Raw genomic sequence first — 21402 nt, forward strand, 5'->3', positions numbered from 1 at the left:
TAGTGTTTTATTCAATAAAAGATACATTTAAACTTAGTCCGGTGGTGCTGGAACGCACGCGGATTACCGAACTTCCGGTCCGTGACCCGCATTAATTATTTTGCACATGGGTCCCCTTCAATCTTATGTCTCAGACCGTCGTTATGTTCCGGTCTGTGACGTACCTTAGTTTCCATGGTGATGGAAATCAACTCCCCTCAAGTTACAGAACAGATGCGGGATCACATGATCGGCGAAGCATGTTGATCGTCATTTCCGGTCTGTGACCCGCACAGGTGGCTGTTGAGGGGGATTCCTTCTTACTTCCTATAGTGATGCATATATGAGGCCACATGATCGGCCTCCAATGAAAACGCATAATGATGATGGAGATCAACTCCCCTCGAATTACAGAACAGATGCGGGATCACATGATCGGCGAAGCATGTTAATCATTCGTCATTTCCGATCTGTGACCCGCACAGGTGGCTGTTGAGGGGAATTCCTTCTTACTTCCTATAGTATTACATATATGAGGCCACGTGATCGGCCTCCAGTGGAACGCATAATGAATTGACTGTTCATATGATTTATATGGGAAGGAGTTTCAAAATTAAAAACATTAAAAGAAATATATATTTTTGTGACTCTTAGTATGTTAATACATATTATATACTGCTAACATTTATCTAATTCAATGAATTATTCTATCGTACTTCTAACGGACTTTTCTTTATCATTAGGGTGTTTCTTACATAGATTAAATAGAGATCTGTATGTTCAATATAATTACTCTAAAATTCGGGAATATCCAATTACTATTTATATGTAGTTTTTAGGAAATGTGGGACGGACAGTTTTTTATATATCCTTTAAACTAGGCCATCGAATCACGACCCACTGTAATATAGTGATCAATATCATTCAATTAGAAGGGTTCTAACTAAATTAGATCAACAATGATTAATAATGGATATCATTCTCTACGAAGGATCCATATTTAGTTGGAAAACGGAGTGCTTACATAAGATAATAAGAGTAAAGAGAAGAAAGGAAAAAGAATTACCATTGAAAGGTTTATGAAGCTATATATGAGAGAAAACAGACCATTGTATACTATATCACACAATTCAGTTCTACTGACTCATTTAAGCCTGCGGGAAAGATGCTATTCATTTTTAGCATCCAGAAAACTTCTTGTTTACAAAGGGTCTTATATCTGTCCCCTCCTCTTATTGTTTTACTAATAGATTCCAGACCTGTTATCTTCAAGCATCTAGGGTTTCCTTTATGGAAATCCGCATAGTGTTTAGATACACTATGCGTTAAAACTTTGTTTAAAATATTCCTGCGGTGCTCAAGGAATCTTATTTTTAGGGGGCGTGTGGTCCTGCCAATATATTTTAAATTGCACCCACACGTCAGCATATAAATAACGTGGGGTGTATTACAATTTATATATGTTTTTATCTCATATGGTGTTCCTTCACCATCTATATTAATCATTAAAGTATGGTCAGCTGTAAATTCGCAGGTTATGCATCTGTTTCTCCCACATTTGAAGAACCCTTTCGTTTTATTTCCCAATTGTGTAAGCCAGTTGGTTTTTTCAGGATTCTTATTGGGGCTATTTTTCTCCTCTATTCTTTTCAAATGGCTGGGGGCCAATATATTTTTGAGTGATCTATTTTTCCGAGGACATTTCCCATTCTCTTGCCTAAAAATTGGGATAAGACATTCCTCCAGCGTAATTATCGGCCCAGGGATTGTGCCACAACCCCAGGATACGGGACAATAAATGTGCGGACCTCACGGGGACATTGGACAAAACTACAAATGATCAATAATCATATGTATGGTGACTATAATATAAGAGTGCAGTGAAATCAGATTTTAATAGTTTTTATAAAATTGTTTAGTTAATCAATGTTATTTTAATAAATAGTACTGCATTTTTTACAATCCATCTCAGTTAGCGCTGTCTTACTTTGAAATGTATTATAGCGGCTTGCATCGTGCCGCTATAACACTTCCTGCTGCTCCCCCCTCCGGCGATGCCGCCTGAGCTCACAGCGCGACAGCTCAGAGCTGACATGCTGTGTCTCCTTCTCAGCCTGCTCCTCTGCGCATGCGCGAGATCTCGCTATTCACTTAGTAGCAAGATCCCAAGTGCAGTCCGGAGCCAGCACCTGCCACAGGCAGGGACAGCTCTGTCCCTGCTGTATTGTATGGGCATTGCCACCTGCAGCTGTCGAAATAGACTGCGCAGGTGTCGGAACGGTCAGCGATGCTGACTGTTCATACATTGCCTAAGCATATCGGCTTGCTATAAAGCATAGCGCCCCTGTCACTGTGCCCGCACCATAGCTATCATACATGGGGGGAATATCGCACATAATGTTCGCTCATACCGCTTCTCCCCAAAACAACTGTTCATATATTTACCTTGGAGAGTCATAATTTGCACAGTGATAAATTATCAACTGATCAGCTCCTAACTGTCATTTTTTAAACACAGCCTGCAACATAAAAGTTAATATATATACAGCGCTTATCAGAATTCAAGTTGTCATAATAAATGCATTTTAATAAGTAATATTAAAACAGGAAAACAACATAATAATGATTAAAACAATAAGTAGTCGGTTGATAATATGCCAGTTATTGGACTCACAAATTTGCTCCACAAATGGATAATGTTCAGAGCAATTAATAATTCTCAAAGAATAATTAATATACGGACAATTCAAATTGCTTTTCGGCTATTAGGGTACTTTACCAATCCTGTGTTCCAAATAGAAAATCCAGAAGAATGTTGGCCGGTGTGGTAGCAGCAAGCAATGATGCACGGATCCTGGTTCACAGTGGTCAAACTGATGCCGATTGAGCTATCCTTAATAATGTCCTTGAGTTGGGCGAGTAGTACCAAGTGCAGTGGTCCAGTCTCCTAGTGTTAGGATGACTGACGCGTTTTGCTGCTCCAGGCAGCTTTCTCAAAGGTGATAGTCCATTCAACTAACCCCCCTTATATAGGGGAAATGATGTCATAAATTGGAGACCACAGCTGACCAATTACCAAACAGTAATTCATAAATATAGTCGTTTTAAAATTAGAGATGAGCGGGTTCAGTTCCTCGAGATCCGAACTCCCCCGAACTTCACCTATTTTACACGGTTCCGAGGCAGCCTCGGATCTTCCCGCCTTGCTCGGTTAACCCGAGCGCGCCCGAACGTTATCATCCCGCTGTCGTATTCTCGCGAGATTCGTATTTTATATAAGGAGCCGCGCGTCACTGCAATTTTCACTCGTGCTTTGGAGATGATAGCGAGAGGACGTGGCTGCGTTCTCTCAGTTTCTGTGTTCACTGTTCTGCAAATATCTGTGCTCAGTGTGCTGCAAATATCTGTGCTCAGTGTGCTGCAAATATCTGTGCTCAGTGTGCTGCAAATATCTACATTCTCGGTCTGAAAACGCTCCATATCTGTGCTGCATTGTAGGAGGACAGTGCAGAATTTTGCTGACCACCAGTATATATATATATATATATATATATATATAGCAGTACGGTACAGTAGTCCATTGCACTACCTCTGTGTCATCAAGTATACTATCCATATCTGTGCTGCATTGTAGTTGTGCGCAGTATATAGGAGAACCTTGCAGAATTTTGCTGACCACCAGTATATATATATATATATATATATATATATATATATATAGCTATAGCAGTACGGTACAGTAGGCCATTGCTATTGATATATCACTGCCATATAATTCCACACATTAAAAGATGGAGAACAAAAATGTGGAGGGAGGCCGGCCACTTGGGTCGCTTAGCTTAGCCATCCAGCGACCTTGGTGCACCTCTTTTTTTCTTTGCATCATGTGCTGTTTGGGGACAATTTTTTTAAGTGCCATCCTGTCTGACACTGCAGTGCCACTCCTAGATGGGCCAGGTGTTTATGCCGGCCACTTGGGTCGCTTAGCTTAGCCATCCAGCGACCTTGGTGCACTTCTTTTTTTTCTTTGCATCATGTGCTGTTTGGGGACAATTTTTTTAAGTGCCATCCTGTCTGACACTGCAGTGCCACTCCTAGATGGGCCAGGTGTTTGTGTCGGCCACTTGGTTCGCTTAGCTTAGCCATCCAGCGACCTTGGTGCACCTCTTTTTTTCTTTGCATCATGTGCTGTTTGGGGACTATTTTTTTAAGTGCCATCCTGTCTGACACTGCTGTGCCACTCCTAGATGGGCCAGGTGTTTGTGTCGGTCGCTTAGCTTAGCCATCCAGCGACCTTGGTGCACCTCTTTTTTTCTTTGCATCATGTGCTGTTTGGGGACTATTTTTTTAAGTGCCATCCTGTCTGACACTGCAGTGCCACTCCTAGATGGGCCAGGTGTTTGTGCCGGCCACTTGGGTCGCTTAACTTAGCCATCCAGCGACCTCGGTGCAAATTTTAGGACTAAAAATAAATTGTGAGGTGTGAGGTGTTCAGAATAGACCGGAAATGAGTGGAAATTATGGTTATTGAGGTTAATAATACAATGGGATCAAAATGACCCCCAAATTCTATGATTTAAGCTGTTTTTGAGGGTTTTTTTTTTTAAAAACACCCGAATCCAAAACACACCCAAATCCGACAAAAAATTTTCAGGGAGGTTTTGCCAAGACGCGTCCGAATCCAAAACACGGCCGCGGAACTGAATCCAAAACCAAAGCCCAAAACCCGAAAAATTTCCGGTGCACATCTCTATTTAAAATACATATGTAATGGAGAGAGTAATTCCAAATGGATATAGGAATTATAGAGAAATACGGTAATAAAAATCTTTACAAAAATTACGTACTTTGCCTGTAACATGGCAGTTAGGAAATGGTTGGTTGGTGCGTTATCACCGTGCAATTTATCACTCTCCAAGGCTTGATAAATCTGACCTTGTGTTTGAGAATCACTGATCTAAGATATAGTCAAAACCTAATATAGTGAAATATGACTTAATTATCACAAACATTTTAAAGAAATTGAAGAACTTTGTATTAATTTGGTGCGTATTGTTACTTGATATCCTAGAAATTGGTTCTTGAAGTGTAAACAAATACAGTTGTCATTTTTCAACCACAATAAATATAAGTAGTGCCCATTGTTACTTGTAAGTTTAATATGCATCATTGTTTGTTTATATAATTTTTTTCAATTACTCACATTTATTTTAAATTATTTTCGTACTAGTATTTCTTACCCCATGTACGGTATTTGGCCTTAGTATAAAAAATGTCAGAGATGAAACAAGCCCTAATGGTAAAGACAGTATACTATAAAATGCATTACTGTAGGTTCTGATATGACAGTGTAATTTAGTAACAAACCTCCTTTTGTACAGAACCATCAAAACCAGGCAAAGGGAAAAAACCTAAAAAGAAACCTTCAAACAAAAACATAGTTAAAAAAAAGAAGGTCAACTCGGAGGAAGAAAGACAAGGTACTTCATGGCTGGCATTCGTAGTCACATAGAAAATTCTGTGATTTATCTGCAATACATTCGGCCATTCTGTGACTTAGCTGCAAAACATTAAACTATTCTGTGATTTAGCTGTGACACATTATGCCATTCTGTGACACATTATGCCATTCTGTGATTTAGCTGTGACACATTATGCCATTCTGTGACTTAGTTGCAACACATTATACCATTCTGTGACTACGCTTCAACATATGTCATTCTTCTATGATATATCTGCAACATATTATGACATTCTGTGACTTAATTGTGACACATTATGCCATTCTGTGATTTATCTGCAATATATTAAGCCATTATGTGATTTATCTGTGACATATTATGACATTCTGTGACTTATCTATGATGCATTATGACATTCTGTGACTTTTTGCTTTGACAAATTTTGCCATTCTGTGACACATTATGCCAATGTGTGGCTTTTAGCTGTGACTTATCTGTGACTAAGCTGTGACACATTATGCCATTCTGTGACTTATATGCAATACATTCAGCCATTCTGTGACTTAGCTGCAAAACATTATGCTATTCTGTGACTTAGCTGTGACACTTTATGCCAGTGATGGCTAACCTTGACACTCCAGCTGTTGTTGAACTACATATCCCAGCATGCCCTGCTACAGTTTTGTTATTTGGCCATGCTAAAACTGATGCAGGGCATGCTGGGATGTGTAGTTCAACAACAGCTGGAGTGTCAAGGTTAGCCATCACTGCATTATGCCATCCCTTGACTTAGCTGTGACACATTATGCCATTCTGTGACACATTATGCCATTCTGTGACTTAGTTGCAACACATACCATTCTGTGACTAAGCTTCAACATATTATGTCATTCTTCTATGATATATCTGCAACATATTATGACATTCTGTGACTTAGGGGTCTATTTACTAAGCTTTGGATGGAGATAAAGTCGCTGGAGATAAAGTACCAGCCAATCACCTCCTAACTGTCATTTTTCAAACACAGCCTGTGGCATGGCAGTTAGGAGCGGATTGGCTGGTACTTTACCTCCAGCGACTTTATCTCCATCCAAGGCTTAGTAAATAGACCCCTTAATTGTGACACATTATGCCATTCTGTGATTTATCTGTAATACATGAAGCCATTCTGTGATTTATTTGTGACACATTATGACATTCTGTAACTTATCTGTGATGCATTATGACATTCTGTGACTTTTTGCTTTGACAAATTTTGCCATTCTGTGACCCATTATGCGATTTTGTGGCTTCTATCTGCAAAACACTTTGCCTTTCTGTGACTTAGCTGCAGTACACTATGTCATTCTGTGATTTATCAGTGACCTATTAATCCATTTTGTGAATTATCTGCGACACATTATGCCATCCTGTGACTTACCTGCGACACAGTATGCCATTCTGTGACTTAGCTGCGACACATTATGCCATTTCGTGATTTAACATGTAGTACGTAATAAAGGGTAACATTGTTTTCCAGTAAAGGACAAAAATTTTGTTTTAAAACACTATGGTTTTATCATGCAACGCTGAACAGGATCAAGATGTGCAGATTATGGGGGTAATTCAGACCCGATCGTAGCTCAACTTTGTTAGCAGTTGGCCAAAACCATGTGCACTGCAGGTGTGGCAGATATAACATTGCAGAGAGAGTCAGATTTTGGTCGGTTATATTGTTTCTGTGCAGGGTAAATACTGGCTGCTTTATTTTTACACTGCAATTTAGATTTCAGTTTGAACACACCCCACCCAAATCCAACTCTCTCTGCACATGTTATATCTGCCCCCCCTGCAGTGCACATGGTTTTGCCCAACTACTAACAAATTTGCTGCTACGATCAGGTCTGAATTACCCCCTATGTCTATGGAGTAATTTTAGTCCATGTCAGGGGATGTACCCAGCGTTAAATTATTATGTCCATTCCTGCCATATGGAAACTATTACAGAGATTTTCCTTTAAATGACGTAGTAAAATTAGTAATAAGAGCAATGACTGAACTAGTTTATAAACTAAATGACCATGATTATTTATAAACTAAAGACTTAAACTCCAGTTTTGAGGACAAAACAGTATGTCCTGATTAATGAAATGTTTGTACAACAGAACTATCAGATACAAATGCCTTCGCTAATATCTAATAAACACAATATCCAATTCTAAAGACCAGCAATAACAGAAATAAGTGATTTCACATGTTCATTAATCACATTTAGCCCAAATTCTGAGTTCATATGAAGAATGTATGTAAGGATTTATGCACATATTTAAATATTCCCTTTTTTATTTTTCGAATGCCAATTTATGTAATCTTACTTTTACAGAGACATGTTGAAAATCCCCATTTTACATTGGATCTCGTATAAATATAACTTCGGTAGTTACTCGTAAGAAAATAATACTATTTTCAAAATACAGTATACATGTTTAGGCACATTGTATAGGGATCTCTGTAGTCCATCCATTTCACACTATTAGCACTTAATGCCCATACACACTGGGTGATTTTGAGCTGAAATCAGCTCACTTTTGGTGTTTTGAGCTGCTTTCAGCACAAAGCCGCCCAGTGTGTATGCCCCGGAGATGAACGATGAGCGCTGATGCGCGCTCCCGCATCATCGCTAGCCGCCGCCATTCATCTACTGGTATTACCAGTAGAAGAACGGTGGGGTGAGCGGCTTTCCATAATGTCCTGCTATGGAAAGCCGCTCACCCCCGCTAACATCGCTGGGTAGGGGGGAAAAGCGCTCAGTGTGTACGCACTGAGCGCTTTTCAGCACAGCGATGTCAGTGATCATCGCTGTGCATACACGCTGGGCAAAAACGCCCAGTGTGTATGCACCTTTAAACATTCATTATAGATTTTGATCTGGTTGCAGTGAATGACCTAAGTTTTTTATATCATAACCATGTTGTCTTAGATAGTATACGAAATATATTTTAGCAACGCAAGTACAGTAGAATAAACGTATGGTGAAACTTAAATAAGATTAGTTATAGATATTTGTTCCAGCTATTAGCTTTTTTACTTCTATACACTATTTCTCGCTATAGCCATTATCTATGGACTGATTATGATCATTTACATTTAAATATGTCATTCATCCGGGTTCTAATCCATTTATTTTGAATGTTTCAATCAGAAACTGTGGAGAGTGAGTTTTCCAGTTCTTCTCAGTCATCAACATCACATAGTAGAAGCAAAAAAAGTAAGAGGCGGATGACAGGGAAAAATAAGAAAAACTTAAAGAAGATTCCTGGTAAGAAATAATACACTAATAATTTTTTTTTATAGATTTTCTTTATTTTTGTGTGATTTTATTTAAAATGTGGTCAAAGAAATGACAACATTTCAAATTCTGGAAATCTACTGTTGGAGTTGCTTTTAATAAGAACAATGGGCAATGTGACAAAAATGTCAATATTCTTGCAAAATAAGTCTTGATTATTGTATAGTACAAAAAATGACAAAAAAATAGTATTTCATTTTTATGTTTTTATTTTTTAGAGGAACCAGAACAGCCATTAAAGCCACCAAAGCGTAAAAAAGATAAAAAGTTCCCTCCAACGCCTGAACCCACCTTTATTTCTGAAGGTTCTGGAGATGAAGGCAGTGGAATGCCAACTACTATGGCAGCTACAACTCTAATTACCCAATCACCAACTACTGAATCACAAACTACAGTAGGAACAAAAAAAACAGAAGCTACAGTAATTCCATCAACAAAGCCACAAACACGTAGTACTGATGTAACCTCATACAAGACAACACCAAGTACACCCAATCTGTTGACAACGGGAGAAACACATGAGAAAACTTCAACTACAATAAGCCCAAACACTCAGACTTTATCCTCACAAAAGGCAACACCAAGTACACCCAGCACTGTGTCTACTGAGGAACAACCTGCAAAAACATCCACCACAATGAGTCCCCACACTCAGGCCTTAACCTCATATAAGGCAACAAGTATTTCCAATATTGTGTCTACAGGACAATCTGTAAAAACTTCCACTACAATGAGCACCCACACTCCACAGGAAAGAACCACAGGACAGAGCATGATGACAAACACTCCAGTTCAACAAAGTAAGAATAATAAGTACACAATTGCATTTAATGATTTGGTAACATCTGCTATTGTAACTGAAAACATCAATGAAGCAGTCACAGAACTATCACAACACGGTGGATCCACTGTAGAACAGCTGCAGGAGGATACCAAGGATAAACACAATCCACTGAGTTATTCCACACCCACCAAGATGGCTATAACAGACAGTACAACATATAAAGGAGGAATCACTGGGAGTTATAATGGAGGAACACTCAGTATAGGAAAAAACAGACAAGTGACAACAGTCACAATCAGTCCATTACATTATGAGACAACTGAAGGAGTTAATAAGGAAAAATCACCCAATCCAATACATGAAGATTATATTGAAGGATCACCAGGAAGATCAGTGCCAACACAGTTGCCAGATTTAGAGCAAAACAATAAGCTATTAAGTGAGCTGGCATTTAGGACAACAGGAAACCTAGATTTTACAGTAACAACCAAGATTCTTGCAAATACAGACAATGTAGGTTCTCAGACAAGGAATACAGAAGACATAATAAAAACAGTGGATGCCATTACAACATATGAACAGCCAAATATACCAAGCTTGAATAACCTATTAATTAATGCTGAAGTCACAACATTACCAGCAGAAAGTGTAAAAACCACTAAGCCATTTAATAAAATGCAGTTTAAAGAAGGAACAGAATCCACTTTGGCTACTGTACAACCCAGTGCTGATAATCTGCCAGATAATGTTCTTCCTACATCTTCAGGGCCAACAGTTATAGGAGAAGAGAACAGAGAAGAAATACATCCCTTAACTGTCAGATCAACTGTAGAGAAAAGTTTGACTAAAGATGCAAATAATCTAACACTTGTTACAACTATAGCAGAACACTTATTGGGTTCTGACTTAACAGCTGTAGATCCAACAAAACAAATGCTGGTCTCTACTGTAGGAGAAAATGTTAATATATCTCATACTATACTATCCACAAACTTGAATAGTGCGTCTTTACCAATTCAGTATGGAGTTACTACTGATGTCAGTGCTGATACCTCCACATGGAAACAACTCGTTCCTAGTGTAATTTCTACTGAAAGAAATGAAAATAATGGTTTACGCACTATGGTTACAACAGAGCAAAGTCAAGATCTATTAAGTCTAAAAACCAAAACTCCTCATGTAGAGGACAAAGTAACTGTACCAGATAAAGTGGGTACTCCGCAGATACTTCCTACTCAGTCCACAACTTTTGCTGAATCCCTGAATGTTACTGAAAAGACCACTCAGTTACTAGGAGCAACAGCACACGAATCCACAAAAGAACAGCCACCAACTATAGATTCATATAACAATAGAAATAATACAATACCATTAACAGATAATAACATATTTACAGCCTTCACTAAATCTAGAAATACTGTGGAGGACACCACTAACACAAATAAAAATAGTATTTTAACTGCAATAACCACAGCACAGACTGGGCTGACAAATGACGCAATACATACAACACTGAGAAATAGAGACCATTCAGCACTTGTGATGACTAAGGAACAGCAAACAACATCAGACTCATTATTTATTCAACCCGGTGAAAACCAAAGTACAAATCAGCCTATCGGGACTAGAGGTGTTAATGGGCTTGGCTCAGTACCTATGACAAATACACTTGCAACAAATACACTTCCCACACATTATACAACCATTCCTGATATGGTTACTACTAACAATGACAGGCAATCCAGCTCAGAAAGGGAGACATCTAGTTGGAGTGGGACTGTAAGCATATTAGGAACATCACATATGACAGCAGATGTTATACTGTTACCAGACAGTGACAATTTAATTACATCTGTTTCAACTGCCACAGATTCAAACCAGTCTGTCATTGCAGGAGAACTATTATCAACAGCACCCAACGATGTAACAGACAACAAAGACCAGGCCTTGGTGACACATAATGGTAAAATAAGTACTGAGACACAAAGTGACACAAATACTCTTATGGTTGATAAAGAAACAAATATAAATAATTTAGATTCTACAGTTACAGAAGAGACAGTAACAGAACACTTGTTTCGTTTCACAACTGGGATCACATCCCTGGGAACTGTAATAAGTGCAGACCAATTACAAACTTCATCTTTGCCCGAAGAGTCAGGTTCACGGGAACCACCTGTAATATCAACAAGTATTACATTGTCATCCAGCAGTAACAATACACCTTTCCCTGCTGACCAGAAAACAAGCTCAAGTTTGGTAACAGAACATGAAAAAAAAACTTTAAATGTAACTTTCACAGTCACCAAAGAACATACAGTTTTGCCAACTCTGAGACCTACTGGGAGCATACATAAAACATCTCCAATACTGGAAGACACTACAACAACCATTATGACAAAGAGAGATATTTTGCATACACAGAATGCAGTAAGCCCGTCTAGTAGTAATACAGAAGAAAAAAGAACTACAGAGTCACCAGAAAGTCAATCAGCACCAGTTACAATTGCAGAATTGGTGTCTAGTTCTAACACACTAAATAATATAACACCTGAGCAACTAACAGAAAGGGAAAGTACAGAAGAAATTCAAACTACTTATAATCTGAATACCTTAACAACCTTAACAGAAGGACAATTGACAACAGTTACACCAAGTGATTCTACTGAAATAGATAAAAGCACTCCAGTGTCTTTTTACCATAATACTGATATTACACTTAGTGATCAGTCTAGTAGCTTATACACTTTTGTGTCAGGACAAAAGACAAATACAGATTATATCATAAGCACAATACCTTCAACTGTAGAAAGTTTAGAAGAATTGATTTCAGTGAATGAGACATTAAGTACACAGAAGCCAGAGACAAGTTCTGACTCTACACATTCACCTGAAGACCACATAAAATCTAACACAGCACAGACAACAATATTTTCTAGTTCCAGTAAAGTACAGACCATTACTGCAAAACAGAGCACTGATGATTTGCAAACAACTTTAAACAATAATATAAAGGAAGAGTTAACAACAGTCAACAAAGATGAAGGCACTGAGAAACATGTCACAGCACTAGTTACTGACAGTACCAATCCTTTATTTTCCACTGAACACTCTATTCATACTAGTAAACTTACAACAGAAACAAAGAACATCTCCAATGTGACAATTACTGATGATGTGGGTCCAGAATTAGTTGTTTCAGTAAATGAAACGTTAAATGAGGAGCAGACCCAGAGAACAGAAGGAACTTCTCACACACCAAAAGATCCAACATTATTTGTCACATTGAAGGATGAAAATTTGCCTGGCTCCACAATGCCATATGCTATATCATCAGATATTACGGAACAACAACATACAAGTCATTTACACTCAACTTCATTACCCTATAGTATGACCAGTGATCAACAGTTATCACCTGTGACTATAGATGGGGAAGTAACTGCTAAGTCTCCAGTATCATTTAGTAGTGATACTAATTCAGGTGCTACCACTACATTTACAGCAAAAAGTAGCACTGTCTTAGATGCAGTAGTTACAGAAACTACACATTCAAAGCAATTTGTTTCAGCTATTGATTCAAACATTGAACAAACCACCAGTATAGCAACTGTAAGAGACTCAACAACTGTAACATTGATGGGAATTACAGATAATCAACTTACCGTTGCAGCAACAGACACAGAAAATCCATTAGAAGCTACAGCAAACCAAATGGCAGATCTGGTACCTACAGATCCATTGCCTACAATGGACGCTGTAGACCTATTGAGTACTGAAGTTCCATATGGAAATAATTCACTTACCACTAAAAGTCCAGGTGTTGGAGCAACATCAAGTGTGACAACTTCAGCAACAACTAATGCAGAGAAATCAAGACTGTCAACACAGCATACAGATCAGTCTATTGGAACTTCTTTGCTCAATGGGTATAATGAAACCAGCATGTCTAGTCTCTCTTCAACTCCTCCAAAAACACCAGAGTTATCAACTAGTCCGCAGGGTACAGAATATAATACAGCCCCCATTGCTGAGAGTATACCCACAACCAGCATGCCTGGTCTCTCTTCATCTTCTCCCAAAACACCAGAGTTAGCAACTAGTCCAGAGGGTACAGAACATAAAACAGCCCCCATTACTGAAGACATACACACAACTGGCATGTCTCGTCTCTCTTCATCTCCTCCCAAAACACCAGAGTTAGCAACTAGTCCGGAGGTAACAGAGCATAATACAGCCCCTATTGCTGAGAGTATACCCACAATTAGCATTGTTAGTCATTCTTCTACTTCTCCCAAAACACCAGAGTTAGCAACTAATCCGGAGGGTACAGAACATAATACAGCCTCCATTGCTGATAGCATACCCATAACCAGCATGCCTGGTCTCTCTTCATCTTCTCCCAAAACACCAGAGTTAGCAATTAGTCCAGCGGGAACAGAAAATAATACAGCCCCCATTGCTGAGAGTATACCCACAACCAGCATGTCTAGTCATTCTTCTACTCCTCCCAAAACACCAGAGTTAGCATCTAGTCCGGAGGGTACAGAACATAATACTGCACCCATTGCTGAGGGTATATACACAACCAGCATGTCTGGTCTCTCTTCATCTTCTCACAAAATACCAGAGTTAGCAACTAGTCCAGAGGGTACAGAACATAAAACAGCCCCCATTACTGAAGACATACACACAACCAGCATGTCTAGTCTCTATTCATCTCCTCCCAAAACACCAGACTTAGCAACTAATCCGGAGGGAACAGAACATAATACAGCCTCCATTGCTGAGAGTATACCCACAATTAGCATTTCTAGTCATTCTTCTACTCCTCCAAAAACACCAGAGTTAGCAACTAGTCCGGATGGTACAGAACATAAAACAGCCCCCATTACTGAAGGCATACACACAACCAGCATGTCTAGTCTCTCTTCATCTCCTCCCAAAACACCAGAGTTAGCAAATAGTCCGGAGGGAACAGAACATAATACAACCCCCATTGCTGCGAGTATACCCACAATTAGCATTTCTAGTCATTCTTCTACTCCTACCAAAACACCAGAGTTAGCAACTAGTCCGGAGGGAACAGAACATTATACAGTCCCTATTGCTGAAGGTATATACACAACCAGCTTGTCTAGTCTCTCATCTTCTCCCAAAACATCAGAGTTAGCAACTAGTCCAGAGGTAACAGAACATAAAACAGCCTCCATTGCTGAGGGTATACACACAACTAGCATGTCTAGTCTCTCTTCATCTTCTCCCAAAACACCAGAGTTAGCAACTAGTCCGGAGGGAACAGAACATAATACAACCCCCATTGCTGCGAGTATACCCACAATTAGCATTTCTAGTCATTCTTCTACTCCTACCAAAACACCAGAGTTAGCAACTAGTCCGGAGGAAACAGAACATAATACAGTCCCTATTACTGAAGGTATATACACAACCAGCTTGTCTAGTCTCTCATCTTCTCCCAAAACATCAGAGTTAGCAACTAGTCCGGAGGGAACAGAACATAATACAACCCCCATTGCTGCGAGTATACCCACAATTAGCATGTCTAGTCTTTCTTCTACTTCTCCCAAAACACCAGAGTTAGCAACTAGTTTGGAGGGTACAGAATATAAAACAGCCCCCATTGCTGAGAGTATACCGACAACCAGCATGTCTAGTCTCTCTTCATCTCCTCACAAAACAACAGTGTTAGCAACTAGTCCGGAAGGAACAGAACATAAAACAGCCCTCATTACTGAAGGCATACACACAACCAGCATGCCTGGTCTCTCTTCATCTTCTCCCAAAACACCAGAGTTAGCAATTAGTCCAGCGGGAACAGAAAATAATACAGCCCCCATTGCTGAGAGTATACCCACAACCAGCATGTCTAGTCATTCTTCTACTCCTCCCAAAAGACCAGAGTTAGCAACTAGTCCGGAGGGTACAGAACATAATACTGCACCCATTGCTGAGAGTATACCCACAACCAGCATGTCTGGTCTCTCTTCATCTTCTCACAAAATACCAGAGTTAGCAACTAGTCCAGAGGGTACAGAACATAAAACAGCCCCCTTTACTGAATACATACACACAACCGGCATGTCTCGTCTCTCTTCATCTCCTCCCAAAACACCAGAGTTAGCAACTAGTCCGGAGGTAACAGAACTTAATACAGCCCCCATTGGTGATAGCATACCTACAACCAGCATGTCTAGTCTCTCTACAATTCCTCCTAAAATACCACAGACAGATAATTTTTCAACACTTATAGTAACTGAGACAGATTCACATGGAACAGACTTTACAACACAATGGCAGGAAACTCCAGATCAGCTAAGTAGAGAACTATCCAACAGAACAGCTTTGCCCACGGCTGTAAGAGGAGAACAATTATCAACAATTGTTATTGCTAGTACAATATCTACAGTAGCAGCAAGTGCTGTTAGTCCTATGTATTCCTTTGTGTCTACTGAGGAACCCAGTTTGATAAATGCTGGAACTGATAAGGTAGCAGTAAGTGCAGGACAGGTGTCAACAATAAATTATGTGTCTTCAGCTTTCAGTACAGTTTACAACAATGCTAAAGAAAAAACTGCCTCCAGTACAGGGAAAACAAGCCCAGTTTCCCAAATATCCATGTCAGAAGCAAGCAGGGTACCACTGACAAGGGCAACAAGTATGTTATCTTCTGAAACAACAAGACAGTCAACATTTGTTACAGGTGTTTCCAACAGAAAACAAGAAACTAGCACAATAGTTGCAAAAGAAGCAATGGTAACTACTGTAAGTACTAATGGTTCAGTCACTACAGTATTGGATACAGATTCCAGTACTGATCAGTCATCTGCTGTGACAAATGTAGAAGGAAGTCCCCCAATAAAGACTGATGAAACCAGACCATTGACTACACAGCCCACCAGGCAGGGAGTCAGATTTACCACACTTGATATAAGACCCAGTTCTACAGAAGGAAACATGGAAAAATCCACATCAGTCACTATAAGAAATGTTACACCAAGTTCCACAGCTTTCAGATTGTTAGATAAACAGCTTACAACTGTCAGAAACACAGATTTTTCTAGTACTAACACTTTATCTGTTCCGCATACCACTAGTGCTCAACATTTGCACACAGGAAAAACAAATACTGAGAATCCACAAGTTACAAGTCAATCTAGTGAAGGATCTTCAGGTACTACAAAAGGCAACTTATTGAGTGTTCGTTTTGGCACAGAAACAAGTGGAATGTCTACAACTGTAAGTAAGAATGCAAGTGGGCCCATCTCACCCACAACTCTACATAGAATTGTAAGTTCAATGTTTTCCCCAGCTGCTCATACCACAAACAGAATACATGGAATTGGCTCTAGTACACAAGGTTTAGGTAAGACTGAACAAAATGTCCCTACTAGTGTATCCACAATGTCATTAATCAAGAGCAGTTTCACAGATACTAAACACATAAGCGGTATGGTAACAAACACAACATATCATTTACATGCACCTTCTTTTAATTTTACAGTGAGCACACTGAAAACTCCCAAGGACCAAAGCACTACAGATTCTAGTGATATTATTGCTACAACAATCTCTGAAATACTGCAGGAAACAACAAAATCAATGTTATTAAATAGCACGCCAGTGGATCCAACAAAACAAACACCGCTTGAGGATAATAATAAGTATACCACCTCTAAACCAACAAGTAGTGCAGAATACAGCACAACTACCAAATCAGCACAAACAACAACAACTGACAACAATATGGTATTTTCTACCACTGCTACACCTGGAAAAGTGTTAGATAAAGACATCACAGTAGCCACGGAAACCACAATGAAGCATTCAGTTCATACTGTTTCTACTAAAAAACCTGAAGAGGAACTAGAGCTTTCTTCACGGGCCAAGAGCACAGTACGTCCAGAGCAAAGGCCAACTCTAACAAAGAGAACAATTTATGACGCCACAACAAAACCTGTCAACACAAAGACACCCACCCCATCCATGTATTCCACCAAAACAACAAATCCTACTAGAGTTCCAACAGCCAGGAAAATGAATGATGAAGAGATGGGAAATAATATTAACATCACAAAGCTAGAAAACCCATTTCATGTTTGCGATTTGCTTAAGGATGAAGGAATAAAGTTGAGAATATCAGACCATGACCTGCAGCTTATCACCGACATGTGTATGGAAATGCAACAACAGCAACCACCTGTAAGTACACCAGCTCCAGAAACAAGGAAGCCTACTGTAAATTATGGAAATATCCCCCCAAGATACACATATGCGGCATCTAACTTCAACCAACAACCAGAAACAAGAATCATTGAGATTGTTGAAGAAATATATAGGAGAATGAATAATTCTCCAGTGATAAATATAACAATCGTACCTGGTCAGAACATATATAAGCCAACAGTATGGTTATTGTTGCTTAATAAAATCAAAAGCTCATATGGTAAGTGAATAATTTTAAATATAATGTACTGTATTTATTCATAATTGCACATTATTCACAGGATATAAGTCATCTCTTACCATTTTGCACAACACATTTTATGAGGTACAGTACTAACAATGGGAGTAAAGAAAAAAGAGCAAGTACCTGTGCACCTTGGTAAAACCATGCTGCACAGCAGGTGGGGCAGATTTGAAAAGTGCAGACAGATTTAGATTTGAGAGGGGCATGTCCTAGCTGAAAGCTAAATTGCAGTAAAAAAAAAATCTGTCCAATATTTGTGGGCTACATGCAAAAGCAGCCAGTATTTACCCTGCATGCAAAAAAAATAACCAAACAAATTGATAATAATAATAATAATAATAAGAAATTATGTATTTGTACCCCTACATTGCATTATGGTATGCCCATGTGCACAGTTACTTGCTCTTTCATGCCCTACTCTCAATTCAGAATCAGGCCTGATGTTACTTAATGTAAGGGTTGAGTTGGCTTCCTTATTATGAATAGTTTGTTGGTGATTTTTCATTAATATATAAGTCAGGAGTATAGTTTTTTTTTAAATATATCTAAGGTGATTTTATTAGATTAAAAAGTTACAAATAATCAGAAAGAAATATCCCATTTTCTGCCTAAGTACCTTTCATTCATTTATCTGCTATTTTAGCATTTTTAACAAAAGTGGAAAAGATCAACGTCTCTGAAACGCTAAAGGGTTAACAAAGGGTTAACAGAGCTCCAGCATTGCAGCAATGACAATGTGTTTTGCTGCAAATGTTCAGCACACATTGTTGTGACAATCTTTGCCTATGTTGCTACAGTCTTATCTGCAACTTTATGCAAATGGTGCTACAAAACTCTTCTCTGGAGTACAGCGGAGACGCCTACTTTCAGTTTCAGTAGACACAGAATTATCACTTGGTGCAACTTTAGAATCACCATCGGTCGCTCATATAAACTTGCAGCAGCCCTATGGCAGGTGCAGATGATCTGTCCGAATATGGCGTCGTGAACGGCTCTGTACACAACCTCTCTCAGCAATGCACCTGCAACACTCCTATAAGATGCAATATCTCCATGCGTCTGTTTAACTTCCCCATTACCTCCTATTCACCGCCCGGGAACACCCTGTACGTTTCTGCTACCGCGCATCTAACTTTGTACTGTGAGTTGTATGAACCAAATCGGTGTGCATGCGCAGACAAGAAACATTGCTCTGCTGCATCCGACTAAGAATTTGACCCTTACACACAAATAGTGTATATTCTATGTATAGAGAAGGACATGCTTACTCAGATAAGAGCAGTTTGGATTTCAGTTTTTCTAAAAATGTGAAATTTCATGAAATTCTGCCATGCTAGATCAAACTACAGTATTTAACACTACTATACAAAGTGCTTTGTGTGTTTTATCCATATATTTCCCGACATTTAGGTCGTTTAAATGTTGCCCTCATTTTACACTCACTAGGATGTTCCACTATTTTTTCCCATTTCCTTGAAAAATATTACATAGGTTTAACTAGATATTTTTTTCTTGTAAAAGCATAAATGATCATAACAATAAAAAAAAAAAAAGACACAGTATCTCCCTGATTTATACAATTTAAAAATCTCAACTGATTATATGTAAATTACAGGGTGCAATGACGGCACATTTCTATTACATTTCTTAGCTCTGTCTACTAAAGCAGTGCTTTGCAGACTTTTTTGAATCACGGCGCCTTAGAGTATCAGAATTGTTTTCACAGCACCCCTAGGTCAAAAGCTTCTTATTGAGAAATTTAGAAAGAAATATTAAATGAAATAATTTGTATTTATAGGTCATCCTTACGTTCAGTTGTGTGGTGAGGCTTGCTTCTGATTGTCCACATATATTATATGATTAACAGCCACCAGCACTGGTTTTGCCTATTACACTGACCATAAATAATTTGAATTGGTCCTGGACCACCAATTCAAGGCACCTTCAAGTGTCCCAAGGCACCCCAGGGTGCCACAGCACACAGTTTGAGAACCACTGTACTAAAGTAATAAAAGCGTTTCAATGATTACAGACAATGGGAGGGGATACACAGCACAAGAGATATCCAAGCTTTATCTAAAATATTCAAATTCATATAACTGAACTGAAAAAAATATTGAAGGCAGGAAACATTAGTTTAGCAAAAAGAGTGCGAGGAAATACATAACATTCCATTGAGTATTGAATAAATGGTAATTATGTGACCTTTTAGACCCAGAGAAGAATTTGTGTATTGGGAAACCAGCAGATGGAATGACTACTCTGCAAAATGGATCTATGGTGGTGTTTCGAGGTAACGTAATTGGTTCTTTTTGTTAACTATATGTGTGACCAAAAAAGGAATAAAAGGTATGACATTTATGCAGCAATATAACTATAATCCAGAATCAAATGTAACTACAAATGATACTATAGTTATAGAATACTGCAACTGCTATCTAGAGTTATACCCATGAGTGTCTTCTCTGGCCCACAGTTTAATGAAGAGAAAAGAGGTCAAAGTGCAAGTGTCATTTAGTAGATTTTAGACAAAATGCTCCAAATGAGGGAAACATAGATAGCAGATTCCATTGATGTATTCTTTTTTTTTTTTTTTACTGAACATTGTACATTATAATTTTTCATCATTTAGCATTCATCCCGGTAGTGCTAGAATTAAACGAACTGTAGATATCCAGTTAGTTTTTGTATGGGTTATTACACATTTACACCTATTTACATATAGCATACTTTAAAAGTGTATTCCCAAATCCACTTGTAAATGCTTCTTCTGGGCATAACTCAGCAAAAAGGAATTGTTTTTCAGAACTATTTTTGAAACATTTATTGCTGGGACAGTGGCTCCGATAAAAGCGCATTTCAGCAAAGAGTAATAAGTTATAGTAGTTCACTTCTCACTATACTATATGTTCAGACTCAGATAACCTACTGCATAGGTCCTGGGGAAGGATTTCTATATTGTACCTAGACACTGTGGGGTAAATTTACTAAGATGGAAATTCTATTTAAGATGGGATGTTGCCCATAGCAATTAATCAGATTCTACTTCTCATTTATCTAGCACTTTCTAGAAGATAATACCTGGAATCTGATTGGTTGCTATGGGTAACATCCCATCATAAACAGAACTCACATCTTAGTAAATTTACCCTAATAATGGCTATTTCATCTAAATATGGTTGTAGCTATCAGGTGATCAAGCTCGAATAAGCCTGATTTCAGAACTTGTTAATTAGATGAAGACCACAGTACCCACTGGAAAAAAAATGGCGTCTGTATAATTTTTTCAGATCTCTCCTGTTTTTGGTAAATAGCATTGAAATTAAATCAAGCTGCTGTTTTCACATGATTTTCAGTTGTG

The 21402-nt window shown here is 38.6% G+C and overlaps 1 protein-coding gene across 15 annotated transcripts in view; it reads left to right on the forward strand.

Moving 5' to 3' along the window:
- The window catches only part of PRG4 (proteoglycan 4), a 137463-nt gene that overhangs the window by 102226 nt on the left and 13835 nt on the right, over positions 1-21402 (forward strand). For 14 of the 15 annotated variants that reach the window (XM_063940216.1, XM_063940217.1, XM_063940221.1 and 11 more), the window contains 5 exons: positions 5361-5459; positions 8623-8739; positions 8988-9569; positions 17076-18017; positions 20254-20334. In XM_063940216.1, coding sequence (XP_063796286.1) covers positions 5361-5459; positions 8623-8739; positions 8988-9569; positions 17076-18017; positions 20254-20334 — 1821 coding nt within the window. The remainder of the gene's footprint in view (positions 1-5360; positions 5460-8622; positions 8740-8987; positions 9570-17075; positions 18018-20253; positions 20335-21402) is intronic. The other variant, XM_063940230.1, reaches the window with a different exon arrangement.

This window comes from Pseudophryne corroboree, chromosome 9 (assembly GCF_028390025.1).
Source record: "Pseudophryne corroboree isolate aPseCor3 chromosome 9, aPseCor3.hap2, whole genome shotgun sequence".
NCBI classification, from domain to species: Eukaryota; Metazoa; Chordata; class Amphibia; order Anura; family Myobatrachidae; genus Pseudophryne; species Pseudophryne corroboree.